This window comes from Acomys minous, assembly GCF_964271855.1.
Source record: "Acomys minous genome assembly, chromosome: 10".
NCBI lineage: Eukaryota > Metazoa > Chordata > Mammalia > Rodentia > Muridae > Acomys > Acomys minous.
Genome location: NC_140491.1, coordinates 5,898,928 through 5,923,514, shown reverse-complemented (window position 1 = coordinate 5,923,514; position 24,587 = coordinate 5,898,928). Strand labels below are relative to the sequence as shown.

The 24,587-nt window shown below is 43.8% G+C and overlaps 1 protein-coding gene across 4 annotated transcripts in view; it reads left to right on the top strand.

The window, feature by feature from the left end:
• Positions 1-3,225: 3,225 nt before the first annotated feature.
• The window catches only part of NSUN7 (NOP2/Sun RNA methyltransferase family member 7), a 38,950-nt gene continuing 17,588 nt past the window's right edge, over positions 3,226-24,587 (top strand). The window contains exons 1-7 of one of the 4 annotated variants that reach the window (XM_084799084.1): positions 3,226-3,336; positions 4,034-4,419; positions 7,572-7,630; positions 8,240-8,370; positions 17,066-17,218; positions 17,705-17,888; positions 20,962-21,172. In XM_084799084.1, the coding sequence (XP_084655210.1) occupies positions 4,107-4,419; positions 7,572-7,630; positions 8,240-8,370; positions 17,066-17,218; positions 17,705-17,888; positions 20,962-21,172 (1,051 nt within the window). In that variant the 5' untranslated portion in view covers positions 3,226-3,336; positions 4,034-4,106. Of the gene's footprint in view, positions 3,337-3,401; positions 3,750-4,033; positions 4,517-7,250; positions 7,359-7,571; positions 7,631-8,239; positions 8,371-17,065; positions 17,219-17,704; positions 17,889-20,961; positions 21,173-24,587 lie in introns of those variants that run through there. The other 3 variants (XM_084799083.1, XM_084799085.1, XM_084799086.1) reach the window with 3 other exon arrangements.

The window sequence follows — 24,587 nt, the reverse complement described above, 5'->3', positions numbered from 1 at the left end:
GCATCTCATACATTTTTTAAAGGTTTATTTTATGTGCATCTGTGTTTTGCCTATAAGGATATCTGTGTGAGGGTGTTGGATCCCTTGGAACTGGAGTTACAGACAGTTGTGAGCTGCCATGTGGGTGCTGGGAATTGAACCTGGGTCCTTTGGAAAAGCAGCCAGTGCTCTTAACCACTGAGTCATCTCTCCAGCCCCTCAACATAGTTTTCTGTGCCCAGGTTAAATTTAAGCAAGCACATAAATATTACATGGCTAAATTATACTAGTACTCTAAGCCAAATGTAAGAAATGTTAATTTATAAATATTCCAAATATTCTTCCTCCTGGGGAAAACCATTCTTTAAGTTCCTTTGGCAGGCAGAGAGCTCCAGGTATGTAACTTTGAATTCTATACCATCTCCACCTTAATGTTTTGCTCATGTTACAGAGTGTGACCGAGACAAAGCCTACCTATTTTTAATACCCAACCTTTACAATTGAATCCATAGATTTATCACTATGGTTACTCATTTGCACTGTACACTGAAATTTAATATGTTTTTCTGTAGCCTTCACTTCCAATACAGCAAGTCCACAATGAGGCCATAAACCAGAAGAGCTAAGGACACAGGATTATAAGCGTTTGCACACATGATTAAAGTAACTAGTAACCATGACTTTACTAACACAGCTGCTTGCCAAAGTTCTACTTTGGGAGTGTGGCTTTTCTTCTTCAGTCTCACTTTCCATATAGCTAAGTGTCACACACTGAATAAAAAAAGAAGTTCCTCAAATTATCATGGAATTGATATTGTCTCACATTCCCTACTGATTATACTATGCACTGTGTGATATACAATAAAATATTCCATGACCCCCAACATATCTTCCATATTTGTAATCTGTGACTGTAGCATTTTGCTAGCATCTCGGGGGGGGGGGGGGAGGGGGGACAAGTTATGTAATAACATGAAAATAAAGATTTATGCAGGCAGAGATGATGGCCAAACTCTGCCAAGACAGGGTAAGCAAGTCCTCAATAGTTCCTGCCTCACAAATATGTCTGTCAGATATATTGGGCCAGAAGGCTGAAGATGATGCTCCAACATTATAGAGAGTTTGAGGTAACTGTTCAGGCCTTCACTTTGGAAGGTGCTAACCTCCCCTCCCTGTATTTCAGGTAATCAAGTTTATTCCTTCTCAAGTCTCTGATGGGTTGAAGACCAGATAGTTTAGTTCTACAATTAAGCTTAGTTGTTTAGGAGTTAAGATGTTTTTAGGTCTAGACAGATGTTTCAAGTTGATAGAGATGAAATATGATAGATATTGATTTACATTTAGAATTTTAGACTCATTAAGATAGGAAAGATGTTTTCTTCAAGGTTGCCAAATACAAATAGCCAAAACACTATGAATGTAACGTTGATATAATTCTGATTGTTTAGTGGTTCTTCTTGCTGTATGTAGTTTATTGTATATATGTGTAATAATATAAATGTATATATAAAATTTTAAAAAGAAAATAAAGATGTAGTAAAACTATATTAGAGTGTGTGCTTTGTATCATGAAAGAAGGAAGGTCAGCATATGTATGCACACAACTGTCTGTAATAAAAGTTGGAGGGTGTGAAAATATGTGTTCTCCTCACTCCCATCACTCCTTGAAGGCAGGTAGGTCCCAAGTCGTGTCTGTGTATTTGCTTTTTGTTTTCAGGGCTGAATACAATGATGACAAGCCCAAAGTAAGATTTCCTGTATCCTTGTCCAAGTCAAGGGTGGTAGGTGTGTGTGTAACAGGAGAATGCGTTTCTGTCATGACCAATTCTCTCCTTCTCTTACAGTAATAGTTCTCCTGAGTGTCAGTTGGATGCATTTCCCAACCTTTGTTATGAAGCATACTCTGGGAGTAATTCTGGAGTGGAAATCACGCAAAGGTGTTGCGAGCACCCTTTTCACCCTTTAGTACTCAAATGGGCGCCAGATGAGCCGTCTTGCACTAACTTGCCAAACCCTAGAAGCAGCTTAAGTCCCTGATAACTTTGTGAATCAAAGTCATTAAACCAACAAGATGAGGATGAGGAAGATTAACACAGGGTCTCTCTATGTAGCCTGGCCTAGCCTGGAACCCCCTATTGTAGACCAGGCTGGCCTCATAGCGATCCGCCTGCCTCTGCCTCCCAAGTGCTGGGATTAAAGGCGGCGCCACCAGCCAGTGCCAACAGGATCTTGAGGGAGAACTTCCCTTGTGTTTAAGTCACCGTTATTTTGGATCTGTCTCAGCAACTCAATTTACTTTCCAACAAAGACCAAGTTTCAAAGAGTTTGTGGGCGTTTCTCAGGGAGAAAAAGAAGATAGTCCTTTCGAGGCATCAAGGATCCTCGTGGGGGTGCAGGCCTCTGATCCCAGCACTGGGGGGTGGAGGAGGGGGGGAGAAGAGTCAGGATCTCAGTTTGGAGATGATGACAAAAGGAAGAGAGAGGAAGGGGAGGGGAGGAGGGAAGAAAGGGAAACCGCAATCAATGGGAAGCAACACCACACACACACACACACACACACACACACACACACACACACACACACACAAGTGTAGGCAAGCTTAAATATTGCAAACAATTAAAGATGGAAAAGTGGCAGGGGCCACCTCCCAGAAGACCTTGCCTTTCTCAAAGGTTTGGCATTTCCGGTGTAGGTAAACTGCCGCCCCGCCGCATGGCAGATGCGCAGCAGAACGGAGGAGTCAACCCTGTCACTACCAGCAGGCAAGGGATCGTCAATCTTTCTAATAGAAGGGACAGAAAGCTGAAGGGCTTTTCCAAGGAAAAGGAAGCCGCGTAGGAACTATACTAGAGTCTTTCATGCCGTGGCCTTTGGGCTAATTGCGCTGGGGTTACAAGAGTTACAGCCTCTCCCCTCTCCCTGCCCCCCACCCCCGAAAAAAAAGCAAAATCTTGAGTGCCATGCCCAAATTACAGAGCCCCCGATGATGGCTCCAGGCATCTTAATCCGGGCTTCAGGTGTGGGAGGGCGGAGAGTTAAGCCACCGAACCACACCACCTATTCAAAGTATCTTTTAAGTGTTCATGAAAGAGACCAAGGCAGAATGCTCAGGAGCCTGGCCTGAGCGCCCAAGAGAGACTGAATGGATGTCACCGCCCTGGAGAGCACAGGAAAACAGGTGACTGTCACCTGTGCCACAGCCTGCAGGGGAAGCTTGGAGCGTAGCTCCCGCCCCTCTGGGTTGCCATGGAGATCTGGGCCCTTCTGGGCCTCCAACGCCTCCCGGAGGAGCTGAGGCCAGGACCCAGTTCCTCGCTGTCTCCTGCCGAACCCATAAGGTGGCCGCACGAGCTCAGGTACGGTTACAAGAAGTGTCCCCTTAGGGACACCAGAGGCTCACCCTCCTTTCTGGGACCCTGAGTAAGGGCGTGCCCTTGGGGAGCGTCCCTTCGGGGACCGGGAGAGAGCTGGAGGGCTCGGCTTGAGGAGTGTCTCCGGGACCACGAGGGTGGTTTGGGTCCCGAGGAGCAGCGTCTCCCTAAGGGACCCTCCCCCCGCCCCCGAGCGTAGCTGGCGAGCTGGCACGGGCGCCTAGCGCATACCCTCCTGCCAGAACCGGCCGGTGGTGTGGCTGCACTTGAACCAAACGGCCTCCGCGGGCCGCCGCCTCCCGGGGCTCCCGAGGGTTCCCAGCTGCCTCGTCTTCAGCCCCAGAGCCCCGGGAAACATCCCACCACCTCTCGCAGATCAAGGCGGACTCGCGGAGAAGGTGATAGGGCGCTCACTCCCTTGGATGCTGAGGATGCGAGGCCATGGAGACTTTAGGACACTTGTGGTGGCCTGTCCCGAAAAGGGTGTATGGCAAAACTCACTCTTCTGGGGGGTGGGAGCGGATGGGAGTCAGTTCTCCAGCCGGCCCTCCCATCCTTGAGTGCAAGCTTGCCCTGCAGTTGAAAGTATGGGATGTTGTGATGGGTTAGTACATGCCAAAGGGGCCACCAAAAGATGCTGCAGAAACTGACTTACCGAGATGATAACTTTTTCTTTTCACAGAGACGATGCTACAAGGATAGCAAACTCCTGGACCACCTGAATTGTACTTGAAGCTATAACATCAGGGGCAAACATGCTGGACCCGAAAAGTGAACTGGAGTATTTTAGCCAAGAAAATATGGAGGAGACCTCCCAACTCGCTTCCCTGGAGATGTCAGGCGATGTAGTATGCAAGGGAAAATCTTCACCTATTGTTTCAGAAAAACCTAGCTATCCAGACTCCGTGTACGTTATGGCAGCGAACATTTTTCAGGGTATTCGAATCGAAAGACCACCAGACAGAGTCATAATAAAGTACGGGAACGAACCTCTGTCGTTTTGGCCGCAGTACGAGGATGAATCATTCCAGCGATTGTCCTATGAGCTGGCTTTCAGTGCCCTGAAGTGTGAGTAATAACCAGTCTTGAAGATCAGCGCTAAAAGAAAATAATGAAGCCAGGCATGGGTGACTTATGCTCAGTTCAAGGCCAGCCTGGGCCACAAGTGAGCTTCTGTTTCAGGGAAGCCAAAAGGTGGGAGGTGGGGGGTAGGGGTGGGGGGTGGGGGTAGGGAGGTGTGCGCCTCTTTGGTCAGTTCCAAGAGTCTAAAAATGAAGGCGTCTTAGGGAAAGTAGCAGTTTTATTGCTCTTGTCCCTAGATGGGTTAGTGGGGTCATTAAAAGGAACAGGAGGCAGCATGGTTGGACAGGCCTGCAATCCCAGGGGCTGAGCTTAAACGATTTAGAGTCCCAGACTGGAATGGGCTACATAACAAGGCCTCCTCGACAACAGAAAGAAGAAAGAATGAACATCAGCAAAACCAAAGGGGAAAAATATCCCATTAGTGGGGAGAATAAGAACCCACAGTTTAATCACCTCCCTCTCCTGACATAGCTCTGTTAGATAGGTCGTGTGTTTACCTAAGTTCACGGGGTATCCCAAGCATAAGGGAGACTGGGGCAAGAAAAAGACAGAGGAGGGAAGGACAGTCTTTAAAAAGTAAGCACTTGGCGGTGGCGCACGCCTGTAATCCCAGCACTCAGGAGGCAGAGGCAGGTGGATCACTGTGAGTTCAAGGCCAGCCTGGTCTACAAAGTGAATCCAGCACAGCTCAGGCTACACAGAGAAACCTTGTCTTGAAAAACCAAAAACCAAAAACCAAAAACCAACCAACAACCAAACAAAACAAAAAACAAAAAGCCAACCAGTAAATAAATAGTACATTAAATTATCCCAATCCAGATTATCCAATTCTTAGCCAATAGCTTTAATCTGGAGTGCCGAACTTAAGTAGGATTCTCCTTTTTAATTTGCCTCCAAAGTGCTAGGCTCAAATTCCCAGAGCCCCTTCATGGTAGTTAAGTGTCACCTTTGGAGTGTAAGGTTAACTGTAAGTGGGACATAACTAGACATTGCTACTTTGAGGCGAGCTGTCAAAGGATGTGCAGGTTTTTTTTTAAAAATAGATTTATTTTTATTTTATCTATATGGGTGTCAAGTTTCCTTCCCCTGCCAAAAACAAAGAATGCATTGAATAAAGTATAGCTATTATGTAAGTTGACATTTCAAAGTAAGAATGATACACAAATTTAGCTACATAAAGTTAACCCTTCCTGCATAGCACCAAAGGCAGCCAGAGGTGATTGTTTTTGCAAGAGTCATAGAAAACAAGCATAGCATTGGCAAAAATCACAGTCTGTTTTCCTTCACTCTGCTCCTGTGATTTTACAGTGACTCCAGTGGTTACTGTTTTATGGTCTACACATATCTTCCATGGCTATGAAAGGTACATTTTCTGTGACAAAAAGATTTATGCCAGGAGATTATGAAGTTACTAGGAATTAGTTTGCAAGCATAAGGATTTAAAACCCTGAGCTTCATTTCCCTTATAAATGAGACCAGCACTTTATATTCCAAAGCCGGTGACTTAAATATATATGTAACATTTCCCAAAAGATTTCCTGTAAGAAGTATAGCCTCCACTTCAAAATGATTCTTCTTTGATTTTTTTCTCATTTCCGAAATATAGGTTAAAATTCAGTGTCTACATTATAAATAATAGGGTTTTTTCCCCCACGAATATTGAATGAATCAAAGCTAGTTCTTTACTTTCTGTTTGCCTAAGTAAAACATATGTGATGTTTATAGCTTAAATGTATCAAAAAACACTGATGAGCAGAGGGGAGCGTTGAGAACATGCTTGCCTGTTTCTGCCCATGCCGCCACATCTCCGTTCTCCGCTGGCTGGACGGGGTCCTCCGGCAGGCCCTTCCATGGACACCCCTGCCATTTGTGTCTTGGACTAAATGTCTCCTCTGTGTCTTCACTAGTGACATTTACCAGATACTCCAGTTAAAAGTATGCCTAATAGGGGCCTGGAGAGATGGCTCAGAGGTTAAGAGCACTGACTGCTCTTCCAGAGGTCCTGAGTTCAATTCCTAGCAACTACATCTTGGCTCACAACCATCTATAATGAGATCTTGTGCCCTCTTCTGGCGTGCACGTGTACATGCAGGCAAAACACATAATAAATATAGACTTTATAAAAGTCAAGTAAAAGACACTTCCCATTCACACTTTCCATTCACAAGGCTAGCAATAGCACTGACAACTAACCCCAGCAAGGATGTTAAAAGAAACTAACCTTGCTTAGAACAAAAATCCAGAACAAAATATTAATAATACATAATAATTAATACAATATATCAGCAATACTTAAAATTGAAAAGAGAAAGGTTCTCAACATTTTTATTTATTTTATTAATTTGTTTGTTTGTTTTGAGACAGGGTTTCTCTGTTTCACAGAGCCCTGCCTTTCCTGGGCTCGCTTTGTAGACCAGGCTGGCCTTGAACTCACAGAGATCCGCTTGCTTCTGCCTCCCAAGTGCTGGGATTAAAGGCGGGTGCCACCATGCCCAGCTATTTTTTCAGTTTTTAAGTATGTAGTTGTTTTCCTTGCATAAATGACTGTGCACCATGTGCATACAGTGCCACTAGAGGCCAGAAGAGGGCACCAAATCCCCTGGGAATGGAATTACAGCCAGTTGTGAGCCACCATTTGGGTGAGGGAATTGAATCAGGGTCCTTTGGAAGAGCTGCCAGGGCTCTTAAATGCTGAGCCAACTCTCCAATCCTGCTGTTTAACACTATTAATTATATCTTCTTTACTGTCTTTCAAAGGTCATAAAATAAAAGTTAGAATTCCTTTACGACTACTTTGATTGATTATTCATATGCTGCCTTGACCATGAGTCTATAATGAGCCCGAACTGTAAAAGCTCAGGATTCATGAAGAATATAAATATTCCATTTTGATGTTGTAATTTATGTCTTTCTGAGGAGTCAAGGTACATTTCAGATGAAACAAATTTTGTTTTTTTGGTTTTTGTTTTGTTTTGTTTTTTCCTAAGTAGCTACAGGACATTAGGCCTGCAGAGTCTCCCATCTAGCAATCCCCTATATGAAACTAATTTTACAACATTATCTAAAGTATATTTAATTCAGAGTTTTTATTTTCAGATTTGGTATTTTGAGTAATATGCTTTCCCCTTGTCTTGCAGATCAAGATATTTTGGAAACTATATTAGTAGACAGCTATATATTCCCAAGTACCACAATAGTAAGTAAACGACTTTTAGAATTAGTCAGCCTCATTATTACTTTTGAGAACATTTGCAAACCCCCTTAGATCTAAGGAACAGTTTGCCTTATGCAGAGCCCCTTCAAATCATACATCAACGCCTCCTTCTACTTCTCATACGCGCAGCTGACCCTGGCCCTAGCATTTTGATTCATATACCACAAATCATCTTTTCTGAGAAGCTTTTCATCTCAAACTAGATTTTTTTTCCTTTTGAAGATCTTCTCTCTTTTCTCTTTTTTAAAAAAGATTTATTTATTTATTTTATGTATATGAGTGCTCTGTCTTCATGCACAATAGAAGAAGGAATCAGATTCGTTACAGATGGTTGTGAACCACCATGTGGCTGCTGGGAATTGAACTCAGGACCTTTGGACGAGCAGCCAGTGCTCTTGACCACTGAGCCATCTCTCCAGCCCGCTTCTCTATTTCTATGAAAAACAATGGAACATAAAATATTGCTGTTATCCATGTTCAGCCTCAGCCTCAGAGACTCAAACCCACGGCTTCCCTCAGGCTAGGCGAGCTACAGCTCACACCCTTGGGTATCGTTTCTCTAGTTTCTTTGTGTGTGTCTCCCCTTGGTAGCCAGATCGTCTGAGCAGTCTCATTATTGTGATGCTGTACGATTTCCAAGATAGAAAATTTCAGCCTCGTGTCCTTCCCGACAGTGAAGAGCCCATATCAGAAGTGCAAGAAGTAGAGAACCTTCTTAACAGGTAAAAAGGGCATTTATATGAAACCAACATTAGCATTTGATTTTCAACATTTTATGTAGTCTAATTTATAGATACCTACGTTGCAAACATTTGTGGAAAAATATAAAAGTGTCTTGAGTTCCTTTGCAAACACTTTTGAAGAGTATAAATATCTAACTTTAAATCAAATTGTTTTAAGATGTGGAATTGAGTGATCCAATGTATAAACATGTGGGAAGTCATTACGAATTTCTAATACATAAGCTAAACTTAATTTGAAACAGCTACTTTTGTTTCCTTAATTGACAGCTTCAAAAAAAAAATTTAACATGTAACAAATGAGAAAATTCCAACAGTATACTAGAATTCACTGTTCTGCCAAATTGGGGGGAAAAATCTGTTTAGTTAAGAACAAACTAATGTGTTTTAGCTTCCTCTTTATCCTAGATGTCAACAGGAGAATGCCATGTGGATAATAAAGAAGTATTTATCTCAAAGGGTGGTTAGAAAATATAACACATTAATAGTACAGTTTAATTGAACACATGCTAAATATTACTTGTGTTAATGGTGTCCTAAAAATTCAGATGCTGAAAACTTAATTCTCATGTGGCAGTGTTGTGGGTGTGATCGTAGTGAGAGGTACATTAAACATGGGCTTTGCCCTGCTGGTGTATTAATGCTATTATTTTATTTTTACTGTTTTTTCCTTTTCTTTTCTTTTGAATGTGTGTGTGTGTGTGTGTGTGTGTGTGTGTGTGTGTGTTTGCACATGTGTTGGTACAGGTGCATACATGTGGAGGTTAGTGGTCAATTTCAGGTGCCTTCTTCAATTACTCCTATAGAGGAATGTTAATTCAGAATGTGGCTGTTCTGGCAAGAGATCACATCTAAAGACCTCCTAGGTCTGTGTGATCGCCTGGAATACAAACACGCCTCTAATCCAGGAGACAGAAGCAAACAAGGCCAGCCTGGTATAGAGCAAGTGTCAGGTAAAGAAAAGCTTAGATCTAGGCGTGGTGGTACAAGCCTTTAATCCCAAGTGAAGGTAAAGTTAATTTGTAGAAGGGAGCATCCATGTTTGAAAGTGATGTCTAATTGAGTGGCAGAAAAGGTGACGAATCAGAGAAGATCTGACAGAATAGGATATGCACAACTCTCATGAGGAGAGGGAGGAAGGGGAAGCTACTTAAGAGGCAGTTTGACAGAGAGAGGAGGCAGTTTTTACCAGGACAGTAATAGAGAGATGGGTTGCAGAGAGAGAACTCAGGTGAAGACGGAATGAGCCAGAAAATGAGAAGGAGCCAGAAGGTTAGAGCAGACTGCTGAGTTAGTTTGAGGCCAAGCAGAGCAATTCCAGGCCGAGAGAAGGCAGACTGAGTAAGTCAGCTGGGAGAAGAGTTTGATCCAGAACAGCTGAGTTGAGCCGGCCAGCCCAGAGCTCAGAAAGAACGGGTAAGCGTGAGCTCATTAAGCAGGAAGTCTCAGAGGCTGAAAACATTCCAGGCCTAGGTTAGACTGTACGGAGGCTAGAAGCTTCCAGGACTAGGCCTAGGTCAGCAGAAGGAGGCTTTCTAGTAAGCCTCCCAGACAATTGAGTCAGGACAATAAAACTTCCTTTTACATACTCCCTTATTTTTAGACACCAGGTTCCTCACTTAACCCAGAACTCACTGATTGAGTGAAAGCAGCTGGGCCAGCAGCCTTCCTGCCTCTACTTACCGAGCCTTAGAATTACAGGCACGGCACACTGCGCCTGGCTTGCTCATGTGGGTGCTGTGGGTTTGAACTTAGGTCCTCATGTTTGGCCAATATGCCATTCACCTTCCCCGCTATCTTGCTGCTCACATGGAGCTGGGAGTAACTCTGAGCATCTGATCCTCCTAAATGCTGGGGGAATGTTTGTCTCAATCGCTGATCTAAGAAGTTCTTTACACAACAGTTTTATGAGTTGGGTGCTATAAATGGCCTGTAATTTTACACATGGGAAAACTGAGAGACAGGTCAAGGAATCTGCCTAGAGACGCACAGAAAGGGGAGTGGCCAGGATTCAAAATCAGGGATTTTGGTTTTTGTTGTTGTTGTTGGGGGTTTTTGTTTTTTTGTTTGTTTGGTTGGTTTGGTTCAGTTTGGTTTGGTTTGGTTTGGCTTTTTGAGACAGGGTTTCTCTGTGTAGGCCTGGCTGTCCTAGACTCGCTTTGTAGACCAGGCTGGCCTGGAACTCACAGCGATCCACCTGCCTCCGTCTCCTGAGTGCTGGGATTAAAGGTGTACATCACCATGCTCGGCTTAAGACTCTATTTTTGAAAAACCTTCATAAAATGCAACCTTATCCAAAATTAGTCACATTATACTCTATTTATTATCATATCCAACTCACAATATATGTAAGAAATGCCTGTATTTAATAACTGTATTGCACAGAACAGATGACATATGTATGAAGATAAAGATGTGGGGGCTGGAGGGATGGCTCAGCGGTTAAGAGCACATACTGCTCTTGCAGAGGACCTGAGCTCGGTTCCCACAATGCACTTGGATGGTCCAGAGGATCTGATGTCATCTTCTGACCTCTGCCAGCACCGTGCTCATGTGACCAATGCCCCCTTTGCAAACACATGTACAAACAATAAAAAATTTCAAAACCAAAATCTTTGAAAAGATACACTTACAGTATTTTTCCAGGTGCTGTGTTGTAGAGGTTGGTTTCAAAGTCTTTTTTTCTTTTAATATTTATTTATAACATATACAGCATTCTGTGTACATGTATGCCTGTACACCAGGAGAGGGCTCCCGATCTCATCATAGATGGTCATGAACCACCATATGGTTGCTGGGAATTGAACTCACAACCTCTGGAAGAGCAGGTGGCACTCTTAACCACTGAGCCATCTCTCCAGTCCCTGGTTTCAAAGTCTTAAGCTCAAGCAATCCGCCTTCCTCAGCCCCCAAGTGCTACCAGCCCCAGTAAAACCAAAGGCTTTTAATTAAGGGTCTTAGCTTTCGAGAGGGCGCCGTCAGCTAGCTTGAGCAAGAATGGAGAATGTTAAAGGGAGTTCTCACACAGCTCAAGGACTTTGGAGGAAACAGAATTATGAATTAGAAAGGACAGAGGAGTCTGGCTTATTTAATTTCTTTACTTTTTCCACCACTTCTCTTTGTTTCTGCGCCATTCTCTCTTCCTTTGAAGTTGTTTGTTTGCTTTGGTTTTTTTTCCTAAATTCTTTTTTTTTAAATACACACACACACACACACACACACACACACACACACACAGACACACACACACACACAGACACACACACACACACACACACACACACACAGACACACACACACAGACACACACACACACACACGAGTTTATTTATCTATTTATTCATTCATTTTATATGCTGATCATATCCCTCCTCACCTCCCAGCCCCACCCCCCCTCCCCTGCTCCTCAGAAGAGGGGAGCCCCCTTCCCATCCACCCCGGCTCATCAAGTAGTGTCAGGACTGAGCGTGTCCTCTTCCCCTGTGGCCTAGCACGGCCGTCCCACCAGGGGGAAGTGATGGAAAAGCTGACAAGAGAGTCCATGTGGGCTGGAGAGATGGCTCAGAGGTTAAAAGCACTGTCTGCGCTCCCAGGGGTCCTGAGTTCAATTCCCAGCAGCCACGTGGCAGCTCACAACCATCTATACTGTGATCTGATGCCCTCTTCTGGCCGGCGGGGGTACATGCAGGCAGAACAATGCATATATAATAATAAATAAATAAATTTTTAAAAAGAGAGAGAGTGCATGTTAGAGACAGCCCCCACTCCCCTCACTAGAGGACCCACATGAATCCTGAGGTAGCCATCAGCTACATTTTGTAGGGGGCCTAGGTCCAGTCCACTTAAAGTCCTTGGCTGGTTCTTCAGTCTCAGCAGGCCCCTCTGGGTCCCAGTTAGTTGGCCAACCTAAATATTTGTCTTACCTCATTTCCCCTGTCCCTGATACACTCTGTGATAGCGACTGTATCAAATCCTGTGGCTCCAATTCCAAAACACACGCTAGGTCTGTTCACTCATTCCCAGGTTTACTACCAGCGTCCAAAACCATAAATGGTGAAAAAGAGTCTTCATTGGCTTCCCTGCTTATTGCTTATAATTCTTTCTTTCTCATGATCTGTCCCATAGGGCAAGTAGAGTGAAATCTGTTTATCTTCTGAGTCTCTTCTGAGATTCGTGAGATCTCTTAACTGATTTTACAGAACCACCATTTCATCAAGAAAACAAAGGAGGGGCTGAGAGATGGCTCAGCAGTTAAGGCAATCCAGAGGACCCCAGATCAGTTCCCAGCACCTACACAGCCCCTCACAACTGTCTGGAACTCATTCCAGGGGACATGGTACCCTCTTCTGAACTGCATAGGCACAGTGTGCATACGGCATGCATGTATACGTGCAGACAACATACTTGTAACAAAAATAAAACCTTTAAAAAGGAAACAAATGTGCTGGAGAGACAGCTCAGAGGTTAAGAGCACTGTCTGTTCTTCCAAAGGTCCTGAGTTCGATTCCCAGCAACCATATGGTAGCTCACAACCATCTATAATGAAATCTAGCCTCTTCTGGCTTGCAAGCACACATGCACTCAAAATGCTGTATACATAATAAATAAAAATTTTAAAAAGGAAACGAATGAGAACTAATACTGGCAAAGACGTGAAGGCACAGGATACTTATTTACTGTTAGTGGGAACTTAAACTGACTCAGCCACTGTGGAAATCCATGTGGAGGTTTCTCAAGAAGCTAAATAGAACTGCTGTGTGATGTCACCCCGGGCATATTTCCACAAGACTTAACCTACCCTCAACGAGCTACTTACACACCCATGTTCATTGTTGCTTGGTTCACAATCGCTAGGAAATGGGCCGAGCCTTGGTGTCTACCCACTGATGACTAGGTAAATAAAATTGTAGTACAGAGACACAGTGGACTTTTACTCAGATACAAAGGAAACTTAACTTATGAAACTTGCAGGAAAAAAATGTATAGAACTAAAAAAATATATATACATAGTGAGGTAACCTAGGCTGATAAGGAGGTTTCGCATAAGCTTGAGCTGCTCCAAGCTCATTTGCTCCCTTTCCTCCGAGCGCCTGGTCTGAGGCTCCCTCTGCTTGGTCCGTCGGCAGCACGTCTTCACAGTTTCTACATCTTTATATCTTTACAGCTCCCCTTTACTCCTGCCTCCCTCCCACTCTTCCCATGGCTTAGTTAGAATGCAGCTCCTAGGAAATGTCCCCTGACTCCCACAGCAAGGACCTTTTGTCACACCACACACAGCACAATGAAATACCTTTCCTTGTTATTACTGTTTAGGAAATTTCAAAAGTCTCTTTGTTTCCTGCCTGACTCTTTGTATGTCAGGGGCAACTTCTTCCTGGTCCATTCACTGGTTGCTGGAACTTAGAACAATGCCTGCAATATATAGTAAGAAAAGCGTATTTGCTCAATGAATTCATTACTATTTGTCTTCTTTTAAGTATCCCTCTAATTTCTGCACAAAAAAGTTGCAACATTCTGTCTTCAGTGTGCATGATGCGCTGTGATTCCACACCCAGTCTCTCTCCACCTCTGCTCAGTAAATGCTGTTTAATGTCTGCACATTTCTGTGGCGCTGTGCTCTCTCTGCGTGCGTCTTCTCTCTGGAAAACTCTTGCTCTCTCTGTCTTGCCTCCTTTTTTGGCAAGACTCCTTTTGCAGTCTTAGAACTAACTCCCTTTGGGACCAATATTGATATATTTCTTTCTACTACACTTGCTCTATTCTTTATGTAGCTCTCAGCAATCATCATATTGTGTTGGGATTGTTTTTATGTATAGCACCAAGCTATCACTTACTTAAGGATCGAAATCAGTTTTTTGGGGGGTGGGGCAGGGTATTGCTAGGTAGTGCTGGCTGGCTTGAAAGCTGATAAGCAGAACAAGCTTCAATGTGCAGTGATCTTCTGTCTGCATCTCTCCCGCTGGCATCACGGGCAGGTGTTACAGCAGGCCTGGATGATCTTTCAGTCTTTATAGGTCCAGAGAGTTGTAAAAGAATAAGCATACTAATTATAATCTTTTCTTGACTGGCTTGACTGTGAGAAAAATTTCGTAAGTATCTTTGCAACAACCTTGTTCATTAGATACTAATTACTAAAGTAATTGCTTACTTGTATAGCTTAGAAAACCTGTCTAAAGGCATGCTTCTAATAATTGGTGGAACGAAAGTTTGAACTCAAGTAATTTGATACAGAGGCCAGGCAGAGGAGAGGGAGGCGTGGGAGGGAAAGAGAGAGGAGGAGAGGAGGAGGAAGGGAAGGAGATAAAGAGGTGAGGAAAGAGTTGGGGAACATGCAGATTATAGGCCTGCAAATAGTTATGTATGTAAGGACAGATTTCTGTGGCGGCAGAAGCTAAATTACTCTAACATCTCATGATAAAGCTGAAGGATTCTGTTCTATGGCCAATAGGATTCCCTTAAGATTTAAGCTTTAGAATTGTATGATGCTGTTTAGAAATGAGTCTCTGACTGTGTAATGGGAATGCTGATAAAGGAGAGTGCTGCAGGATGTTGGATCCCATCGCGACCCCGCAGACTGTGAACCGCAAAACCTGCCTTTTGTTTGGCACGGTTGAGCCCTAGCACACACCTTTAACCCAAGACCTGTTTACTGTAAACAGGCAAGGTATGATTCAGCCAGCTCTAGCACACACCTTTAATCCAAGAGCTTCCTGTACACAGGATTTAGTAAAGTTAACCCTAGGTCAAGAGGCGGAGCAAGAAACCACCTGACAGAGATTAAAAAGTAAGAGGGACTTTGGGTTGAGGGATGTTTCAGACAGCGTGTGGAAGTAGAAGGGCTTTAGCTCTTTAGCTTTTGGCCTTTTAGCTTTTAGCTTTTCAGCACTTCAGCTCATTGGCCTTTGGGATTTGAGCGAGCAAGCCTTTGGCTTTGGCTTTGTTTTTGTTTGTTTGTTTTTGTTTTGTTTTGTTCTGTTTTGTTGTTGTTTTTGCGTTTTCCTCCTGGCATGTCAGCTGAGCTATGAGCCTTTTGGACCTTTTTGCTGGGTAGGAAGGTCAGCTGGGTGCTTTCTCTGCCTCTCTGAGCTAGCAAGTTCTCACCCCAGCATCTGGCTCCTGATAAACAGATAAAATAGAGCATTTGGGATTTACATATAAATCAACAGGAGATAGTTGGGAAGCTGTGATAGCAGAAATTATCACTTAATTCACTCAGTCACATTTATTATGGCAACTAAGTTGGTATTTGGAAATAATCTTTTCACCAGAATATTCTGTAATCAATCATCTGTATATGTGTAGTATAGAGCGGTAATTCACAGTCCATATGTGGATTCTTTGGTGTGTGCTAATAAGCTATCATTTTCTAAGTGTCTCCTGCTATAACTCTACAATATTTACACATAAAATTAGATACAACTGTAGCTCTAATAAGTCTGTTGCCTGCTAACCCCTCCCTCCTCAGGTGTCTCCTAATCTCCTCCCCAGACCTGCTGATTAAAAGTTCTATGTTGGTCCGTGGATGTGAAATGTAGACTAAGGAGTCTGAGTGGCACACGGAGAAGAAAGCAGTGTCCAGTACTCGGTGCTGAGATGGGGACTCAGCAGGTAGCTCTTTTATCACTGAGTTCTGCATCTGGTTCTTTCAGACAGCGCTGCTGGGCCTCACAGCAGTTCCTCAGGGATGTCTTCCCTTTTAAAATACGCATCAAGAGTTGGGTGTGGTGGCACACTCTGTTAATCCCAGCAGAGATTAAAGGGAGGCAGAGGCAGGCAGATGATCTCTGTGAGTTCAAGCTGGCCTCTCTACAAAGAAAGTCCAGGGCAGCCAAGGCTCTGTGTAACAGAGAAATCTTGTCTCAAAATAAATAAATAAATAAATAAATTAATTAATTAATAAATTAATACTCATCAAGCAGACCTCAACTTGTACTTGACTCTTCTGTGACATCTGTTTCTTGTTTTTCCTTTATTTTAGCTATATTCCTACTGAGAAAGCTCTGAAAGAGCCATACAAAAATCTCATTTGCACTCCTAACATGTTGGGTCTTCACAGTGGATATTAATGTTTCTCTTTTCTCTTGTTTTGGGACTTTGAGACATGGGATATTCAGAACTAATCAGGACTTGATAGAGATCAATAAAAATCACTTGATTGTTATCAACCATGTACTGTTGCTATCTTGATATTATTAACCAGACTACAATGGCTGCCTACAGTGTGTTAGCCCTGTGCTAATGTTTTGTTTGGAACCAAGCACACACTAATACTGAGGTAAGTTGGCTACCTGTACAGATGGGAAAACTGAGGCCAAGAGAGGGGATAAGTGGCCTTCTCAAGGTCACACAGCTGGTAAGTGACAAAACCTGCATTCAGCCTCTGCTTCACCTGACACTAAGTCCTGTGTCTATCCTGTGAATGGCTGTCTCTCAACTACCCATGCTGTAAGTATCTGAGGAGCATGTAGCTATCCAGAGGCAGCAAAAATGGAACAAAAGATTGGGACTATTGGATTTCTATTTTTGAATATTACAACTTCTAATTTTAAGCTTCAAAATCTTGAAATGAAATGACAAAGTTGTTAAAATTTTAAGTGATTTAAAAAATGTTTCAAATGGAGAATTGATAGTCTTGTTTCAAGTTCGTGGTCATCAAGAATGGGTTTTCTGTCTCTAGCTCTAAGACAAAACTGGCTGCAGCCCTGGCAAGATGTCGGATCAAACACGATGCCCTTTCAATTTACCACATCCTGCCAGAGACGGTTAGGAAACAGGAACAAAGGGCCTCCACTTTGCCTCTTTATGCTTGGATAAATACTGGTAAAATCAGGTATGCGTTTCAATCCAATTCTTCATTCATATTTCAAAATCCCACTCTTTTAAGATAATGTAATAACGGAAGGCAGAGGCAGGTGGAACGCTGTGAGTTCGAGGCCAGCCTGGTCTACAAAGTGAGTCCAGAACAGCCAAGGCTACACAGAGAAACCCTGTCTCGAAACCAACCCCCCAAAAAGATAATGTAATAAATAAATATTACCTTTGAGGTAATAGTTGTAATTGTTAAGTTTTGAGGTCACATTTAGGGAAGTTATTCGAGTCGAGTTTAACTCTAGATCTGACCATCAATTTACTAAATTGTTGATAAAATTATATTAGCGTGTTATATATTCTGTTTCTAATTATCTTTTAACTCTGCTAAAATCATTTTATCAGATGCAATAGGTATAGTGATAGTTTTCATTGTTGCAGGGACAAAAGTATTAATGTTTAAATATATTTCAAAGCATTCTGTTTGTGATTCTGTTTACATTTACAGCCTTGAAGAAGTTTATAGCAGTCTGAGGAGGAAAGGTTATAATAGAGTTAAGTCTATACTACACCTTGATGACAAAGTCTTTGCTGTGGATCAGCACTGCTATGATGTCTTAATTTTCCCAGCGCATCTCAAAAAAGATCTTATGAACATAGATCTTTTCAAAGATTATAAACTCATTTTTCAGGTAAGCCACGATTTACTCTCATTGTGAACCTGAATAATCCTGTTTACCCAAAGAGCCCTTCCATGGGCAGAGGAGACCTCAGGGAGGCTTAGAAATCTGCGTGGATAAGAGCAGCACCTCACCCACCACCACTGTCGCCCACTTCAGCCTCCTCCTAGCCCCGTGTGAAGCTGTGACGGAGAAGGCTCCCAGGTTCTATTCCCAGCACCCACAGGGCAGGTCACAATGGTCCGTGACTCAGGCCCAGAGATCTAGAACCCTCTTCTGACCTCCATGGGCACCAGGCACACACATGGTGCACTCACATGCATGCAAGCTAAACACTCAGGCTTATAATAAACCTGAAAAAGTAAAATAATATATCTCTTCTTTATAGTCATAAATGGGGAGATTGTTAACAGCTATTTTTTAAAAGAGTTTTTTGTTTGTTTTGTTTTTTTCTCCTAAGAGAGGGTTCAGGAGAAACTACAACGAGACCTTTTCTTCCTTCAGTCTCTGGGAAGATACAGTGCCAGTCTACGTAGAAAAAGCAACGTGTAATACTTTCTCATGATCTCTGAGTCACAACCTCAGTCTGTAAGAGGCCTGTTATGGCTGTCAGTACAGGAGGGTATTGACGTGGAGGACTACACTTCTATCCTTTGAAAATAGGTGTTTTGACAAAAAGAGAAAATAGGTGTTTTGGGTTGTTTTGTTTTTTTAAGACAGGGTTTCTCTATGTAGCCTTGCCTGTCCTGGACTCACTTTGTAGACCAGGCTGGCCTCGAACTCACAGTGATCCACCTGTCTCTGCCTCCTGAGTGCTGGGATTAAAGCCATGTGCCACCACGCCCAGCTCTAAGGTGTACTCTTAAATATACCTATATTCTTTGGTTTTCTTTTTTGTTTGTTTGTTTGTTTGTTTTTTGTTTTTGTTTTGGTATTTATGAGACAGGGTTTCTCTGTGTAGCCTTGGCTGTCCTGGCCTCACTTTGTAGACCAGGCTGGCCTCAAACTCCCAGTGATCCTCCTGCCTCTGCCTCCTGAGTGCTGGGATTAAAGGCGTGCGCCACCACTGCCAGGCTCCACGGTACTCTTTATACAGCCCTGGAACCCTCTCTCTTGCTCAGGCTGGCCTCACACCCGTGGCAGTACCCCAGCTTCCGCCCTCACAGTGCTGCGACTGTGGGGTTATATGTACCCCTGTGCCCAGCTTCCGCCCTCACAGTGCTGCGGCTGTGGGGTTATATGTACCCCTGTGCCCAGCTTCCGCCTTCACAGTGCTGCGACTGTGGGGTTATATGTACCCCTGTGCCCAGCTTCCGCCCTCACAATGCTGCGACTGTGGGGTTATATGTACCCCTGTGCCCAGCTTCCTTCACAGTGCTGCGGCTGTGGGGTTATATGTACCCCTGTGCCCAGCTTCCGCCCTCACAGTGCTGCGGCTGTGGGGTTATATGTACCCCTGTGCCCAGCTTCCGCCTTCACAGTGCTGCGGCTGTGGGGTTATATGTACCCCTGTGCCCAGCTTCCGCCCTCACAATGCTGCGACTGTGGGGTTATATGTACCCCTGTGCCCAGCTTCCTTCACAGTGCTGCGGCTGTGGGGTTATATGTACCCCTGTGCCCAGCTTCCGCCCTCACAGTGCTGCGGCTGTGGGGTTATATGTACCCCTGTGCCCAGCTTCCGCCTTCACAGTGCTGCGGCTGTGGGGTTATATGTACCCCTGTGCCCAGCTTCCGCCCTCACAATGCTGCGACTGTGGGGTTATATGTACCCCTGTGCCCAGCTTCCTTCACAGTGCTGCGGCTGTGGGGTTATATGTACCCCTGTGCCCAGCTTCCGCCCTCACAGTGCTGCGGCTGTGGGGTTATATGTACCCCTGTGCCCAGCTTTAGCCTTCACAGTGCTGCGGCTGTGGGGTTATATGTACCCCTGTGCCCAGCTTCCGCCCTCACAATGCTGCGACTGTGGGGTTATATGTACCCCTGTGCCCAGCTTCCTTCACAGTGCTGCGGCTGTGGGGTTATATGTACCCCTGTGCCCAGCTTCCGCCTTCACAGTGCTGCGGCTGTGGGGTTATATGTACCCCTGTGCCCAGCTTCCGCCCTCACAATGCTGCGACTGTGGGGTTATATGTACCCCTGTGCCCAGCTTCCTTCACAGTGCTGCGGCTGTGGGGTTATGTGTACCCCTGTGCCCAGCTTCCGCCCTCACAGTGCTGCGGCTGTGGGGTTATATGTACCCCTGTGCCCAGCTTTAGCCTTCACAGTGCTGCGGCTGTGGGGTTATATGTACCCCTGTGCCCAGCTTTAGCCTTCACAGTGCTGCGGCTGTGGGGTTATATGTACCCCTGTGCCCAGCTTTAGCCTTCACAGTGCTGCGGCTGTGGGGTTATATGTACCCCTGTGCCCAGCTTCCTTCACAGTGCTGCGACTGTGGGGTTATATGTACCCCTGTGCCCAGCTTCAGCCTTCACAGTGCTGCGGCTGTGGGGTTATATGTACCCCTGTGCCCACTTTCCACATATCATTTCTGCCCAGTCTGAGCCAGCAGCAATCTAAATGGTGGGTCTCTCTGAGTCTGAGGCCAGCCTGGTCTACAGTGAGTTCCAGGGTTAAGAGAGCACCCACATCAGCCTTCCCACAGCTGCCTGTAACTACAGCTCCAGACGACCTGACACCTCCGTAGGCACTGCATTGATGTTCATAACACACACACACACACACACACACACACACACACACACACACACACACACACAAAACTAAAAAACGTTCACAACACAAAAGAATGGAAGCTAAGCCATAGTAACCTATAAACCACACTTTGAGAACTTAGAATTGGCCTGTCACTGTACAGAGGATAAATGGTAGACATAATCTAGGTTAAATGAGAAAGCCCTTTGCTCTAAATGTTTGTCAGGTATCTTTGTTAAGTTTCATTTAGACATATATTAATATGCTTTACTTAAAATGGATCAGAAATCCTTTCAGAATTCCTACCAAGCACTTGTTTTCATCTGAAGTAAAAACAAGTCAGCTTATTTTTCTGTTACACACTTTGAATTTCTAATCGTACTGTTCTTTGTAGGACAAGTCTCGAAGCCTTGCTGTCCACTCTGTGAAAGCTTTATTAAACATGGATGACGACATCTTAATGGTCAACACAGGCTCATGGTACACAGTAGCCCACATGGCAATCTTAACAAATAACAACACCTCAAAAATATTTGTATGTGGAATACAATCACAAAAGAAGGATCTTGATGTGAGGAAACTTTTCACAAGAATGGGATGTCAAAGTATGTGCAAATATTTATTTGATGAGTATTGTTCTACAAGAATTTAGAAACATTAAACATGTTTGAATTTACTATGTTTGTGTAGTGAAAGCTATATGTGAACTATCCTCCTAAAACCCTCACAAATTGGTATCAGGCTGTTTGTGTTTAATAGCTTTAAGTTAAAGTAATTAGCACCTCGGTATTTTGGAATTGAGTTTCATTTTTTCTCTGACATAATAACACCTTATTCAAGGCTTATCACTTAGTAGATAAAAAGACATTAACATAGATGCTTAATTAACAAAGGGAACACAGGGGAATAGAAATGGAGTATTTTATGTTCCTTTTTTAAAAAAAAGATTTATTTATTAATTATTATGTATACAGTGCTCTGGCTGCATATACACCTGCAGGCCAGAAGAGGGCACCAGATCTCATTATAGATGGTTGTGAGCCACCACGTGGTTGCTGGGAATTGAACTCAGGACCTCTGGAAGAGCAGTCAGTGCTCTTAATCTCTGAGCCATCTCTCCAGCCCTCTGTTTTATTTTTAAGTTCTCATTGGGTCATGAAAAGAAATGACCACATTTTAACAGAGGTTCAGTGAAGATGAGAAAGTCAACAAAATTGTTTACAGACTCACAGAGCCAGCAAGCCAAAAAGTATGTAATTGCAGGCTTGACCAGGGAAGGTAGCCTGGACATCCAGGAGTTCGTTTGGAACACAGAAGTATGGCCTGGGTAGTGACCAGTCCATGGTTCTCAAGGAACTTGAGTCCCAGATTTCTTCCATCTTAATCTTTAATTGAATTAAGGGGACCTGGGACTTATGATAACCAGTCTTAGGCAGGCCCACTTTACCTTCCAGAATCAAGGTAACTTCTCTCTGGAAAAAATTTCTAACTTTCCACTTACCTCCTAAATAGTTCCAAATGCAATATCTAGCACTCAGCTAAGAATAGAAAGAAAGAAGGAAAGGTGTGACTGAAAAAATACTAAACTGCAAAGAAAAGAGACTATTATTTTAGCCCTAACCCTGAAGAGTGATAGATATGAATAAAAAAGAGACCACACTAGACAGGATGAGACCCACTGAGGATTCAGACGCCAGCCCTGCCAGCCGTGGACTCTAACTAGGACTAAAGGTTATGCTAAGCAGCCTGCAAAAGTCAGGAAGTAAATACTGTAGGCAGCACAGCGCTGAAAACCAAGACACAGCGCAGAGGTCAGCAGCCAGGATTGCCATTAGGAACTAGAGACTGACGGTAAGCTGTAGAATGTGAACCATTACATAAGCCAAAAGAAAATTCTGGAAATAAAAAATGCAGTGAGCACAATTGAGAACTGAATAGGCTGGGGAGCTCAGTCAGCGGAGCGTGTGTGACGCCCTGGGTTGGATTGCCACTACCAAGTAAAAGAAAGGGAAGAGGGGAAAAGAATTGAGAATGTCAGGCCAAGAAGGGATACGCCCACACATCCATGCACACGCTCCCCACCATATACACATGAATAAAAAATAAATCCTAAAAGAGAAGGCCAAACGTACCAGAACAGGCTGAAGAGGAAAAACCAAGGGGTAAGATTTACTTCACCGGAAATCCTGATAATGTGTAAAGATCTAGAACAATGGATGCTACGCCAGGGTGGCCGAGCCACGCAAGGGTGGCCGAGTACCGCAAGGGTGGCCGAGTAACGCAAGAGTGGCCGAGCTACGCAAAGGTGGCTGAGCAACGCGAAGGTGGCCGAGTACCGCAAAGGGCAAAGTCTCCACAAGGCCTGCACAGACAGTGCCTCAGCTGTGGCTGAGGTGACAACGCAGAGTGCTGAGGAACATGTGATCTTTTTCATTAACTCCAATAGAAAGAAAATTGATACTTCATTTCATGTGCACATCTAGAACCTCCTAGAATACATTATGGGAGAAATACTTTATGACCCCGGGAGACGATTTGACAGTTCTTCAGTAGAATGTGTAACACACTGCCCATAAGAGATTGATTAACTGGACACCAGAAAAAAGTAAAAATTCTGTGTAGTAATAAAATAAAATGACAAATTACAGTTTGTCAATTTTATCAATAATACTTGAATATTCATATGAATTAACAATAAAAACCACACACTTCAGGTTGGTATAAAATAAAGTGTTAAATTATAGGAGTATATCAATTGATTTTTATCAATAATGTTTAAAAGTTCTTATGAATTAGCAAAAACAAAACAAAACAAAACAAACAAACAAACAAACAAAAAAACATGGGGCTGGAGAGATGGCTCAGCTGTTAAGAGAACTGCTGCTCTTCCAGAGGTCCTTGAGTTCAATTCCCAGCAACCACATGGTGGCTCACAACCATCTATAATGAGATCTAATGCCCTCTTCTGGCATGCAGGTCTACATGCAGGCAGAGCACTGTATATATAATAAATCAATCTTAAAAAATAAAAGACACATACTTCAGCCTGGCAAGATGGCTTCTTGGTTAAAAAGACTTGCTGTGCAAGTCTGGTGATTTGAGTTCAATGCCTGGAACTTTTACAAAGGTGAAAGATATCCAGTGCCCATAATAAGTTGCCTTCTGATCCCCACACATGCACATGCTCTCTCACACACACATACACACACACACACACATACACACACACACACACACACACACACACACACACGCACACACACAAATCAGGCAGTCCTTAAACCCTTCGTCTTCCTGTCCCAACCTACCAAAAGCCAGGATCACAGGCTGTTTTAGTTGACTTCTATTACTGTAATTAAACACCCTGACAGAAAGCGATTTGGGGAGGAAAGTGTTCATTGTTAGCTTATACTCCTAGGTCACAATCCATCATTGAGGAAAAGTCAGAAGAGGAACTTAGGGCAGGACTCTGGAGGCAGGAACCACAGAGGAAGGCTGCCTACTGGTTCGTGCTCAGCTAGCTTTCTTTATACAGCCCAGGTCCTCTTGCCTAGGGATGCTGCTACCCCCAGTGGGCGGGGCCCTCCACATCAATCAAGATGCCGCAAAGACAACTTCACAGCCCATCTACTGGAGGCAGTTTTCCAACTGGTGTTCTCCTTCCCAGGTTATCTAGGTTGTGTCAAGTTGACAACAAAAACTAACAACAACACACATACACACAGAGCAGTCAGGATAAATAAGTAATATTTACAAGTGTTTAATTAAAGGGATTTGTGGCTGCAGAGCTGGCTCAGTGGTTAAGAGCTTGTATCCCTCTTGCAAAGGACCTGAGCAATTCCCATCTCCCAAGTTGGGCTACTTACAGCAGCCTATGATTTCAGTTCTGAGGGACCTGATGCCTTATTCTGGCCCCTGTGAGTAGCCACACACATGACACACCTGCACACATACACGTGCTTAAAAATAAATCTTAAAAAAGAAAGCAAATCACCTGATTAACTTTAGGAGGTTAACAGA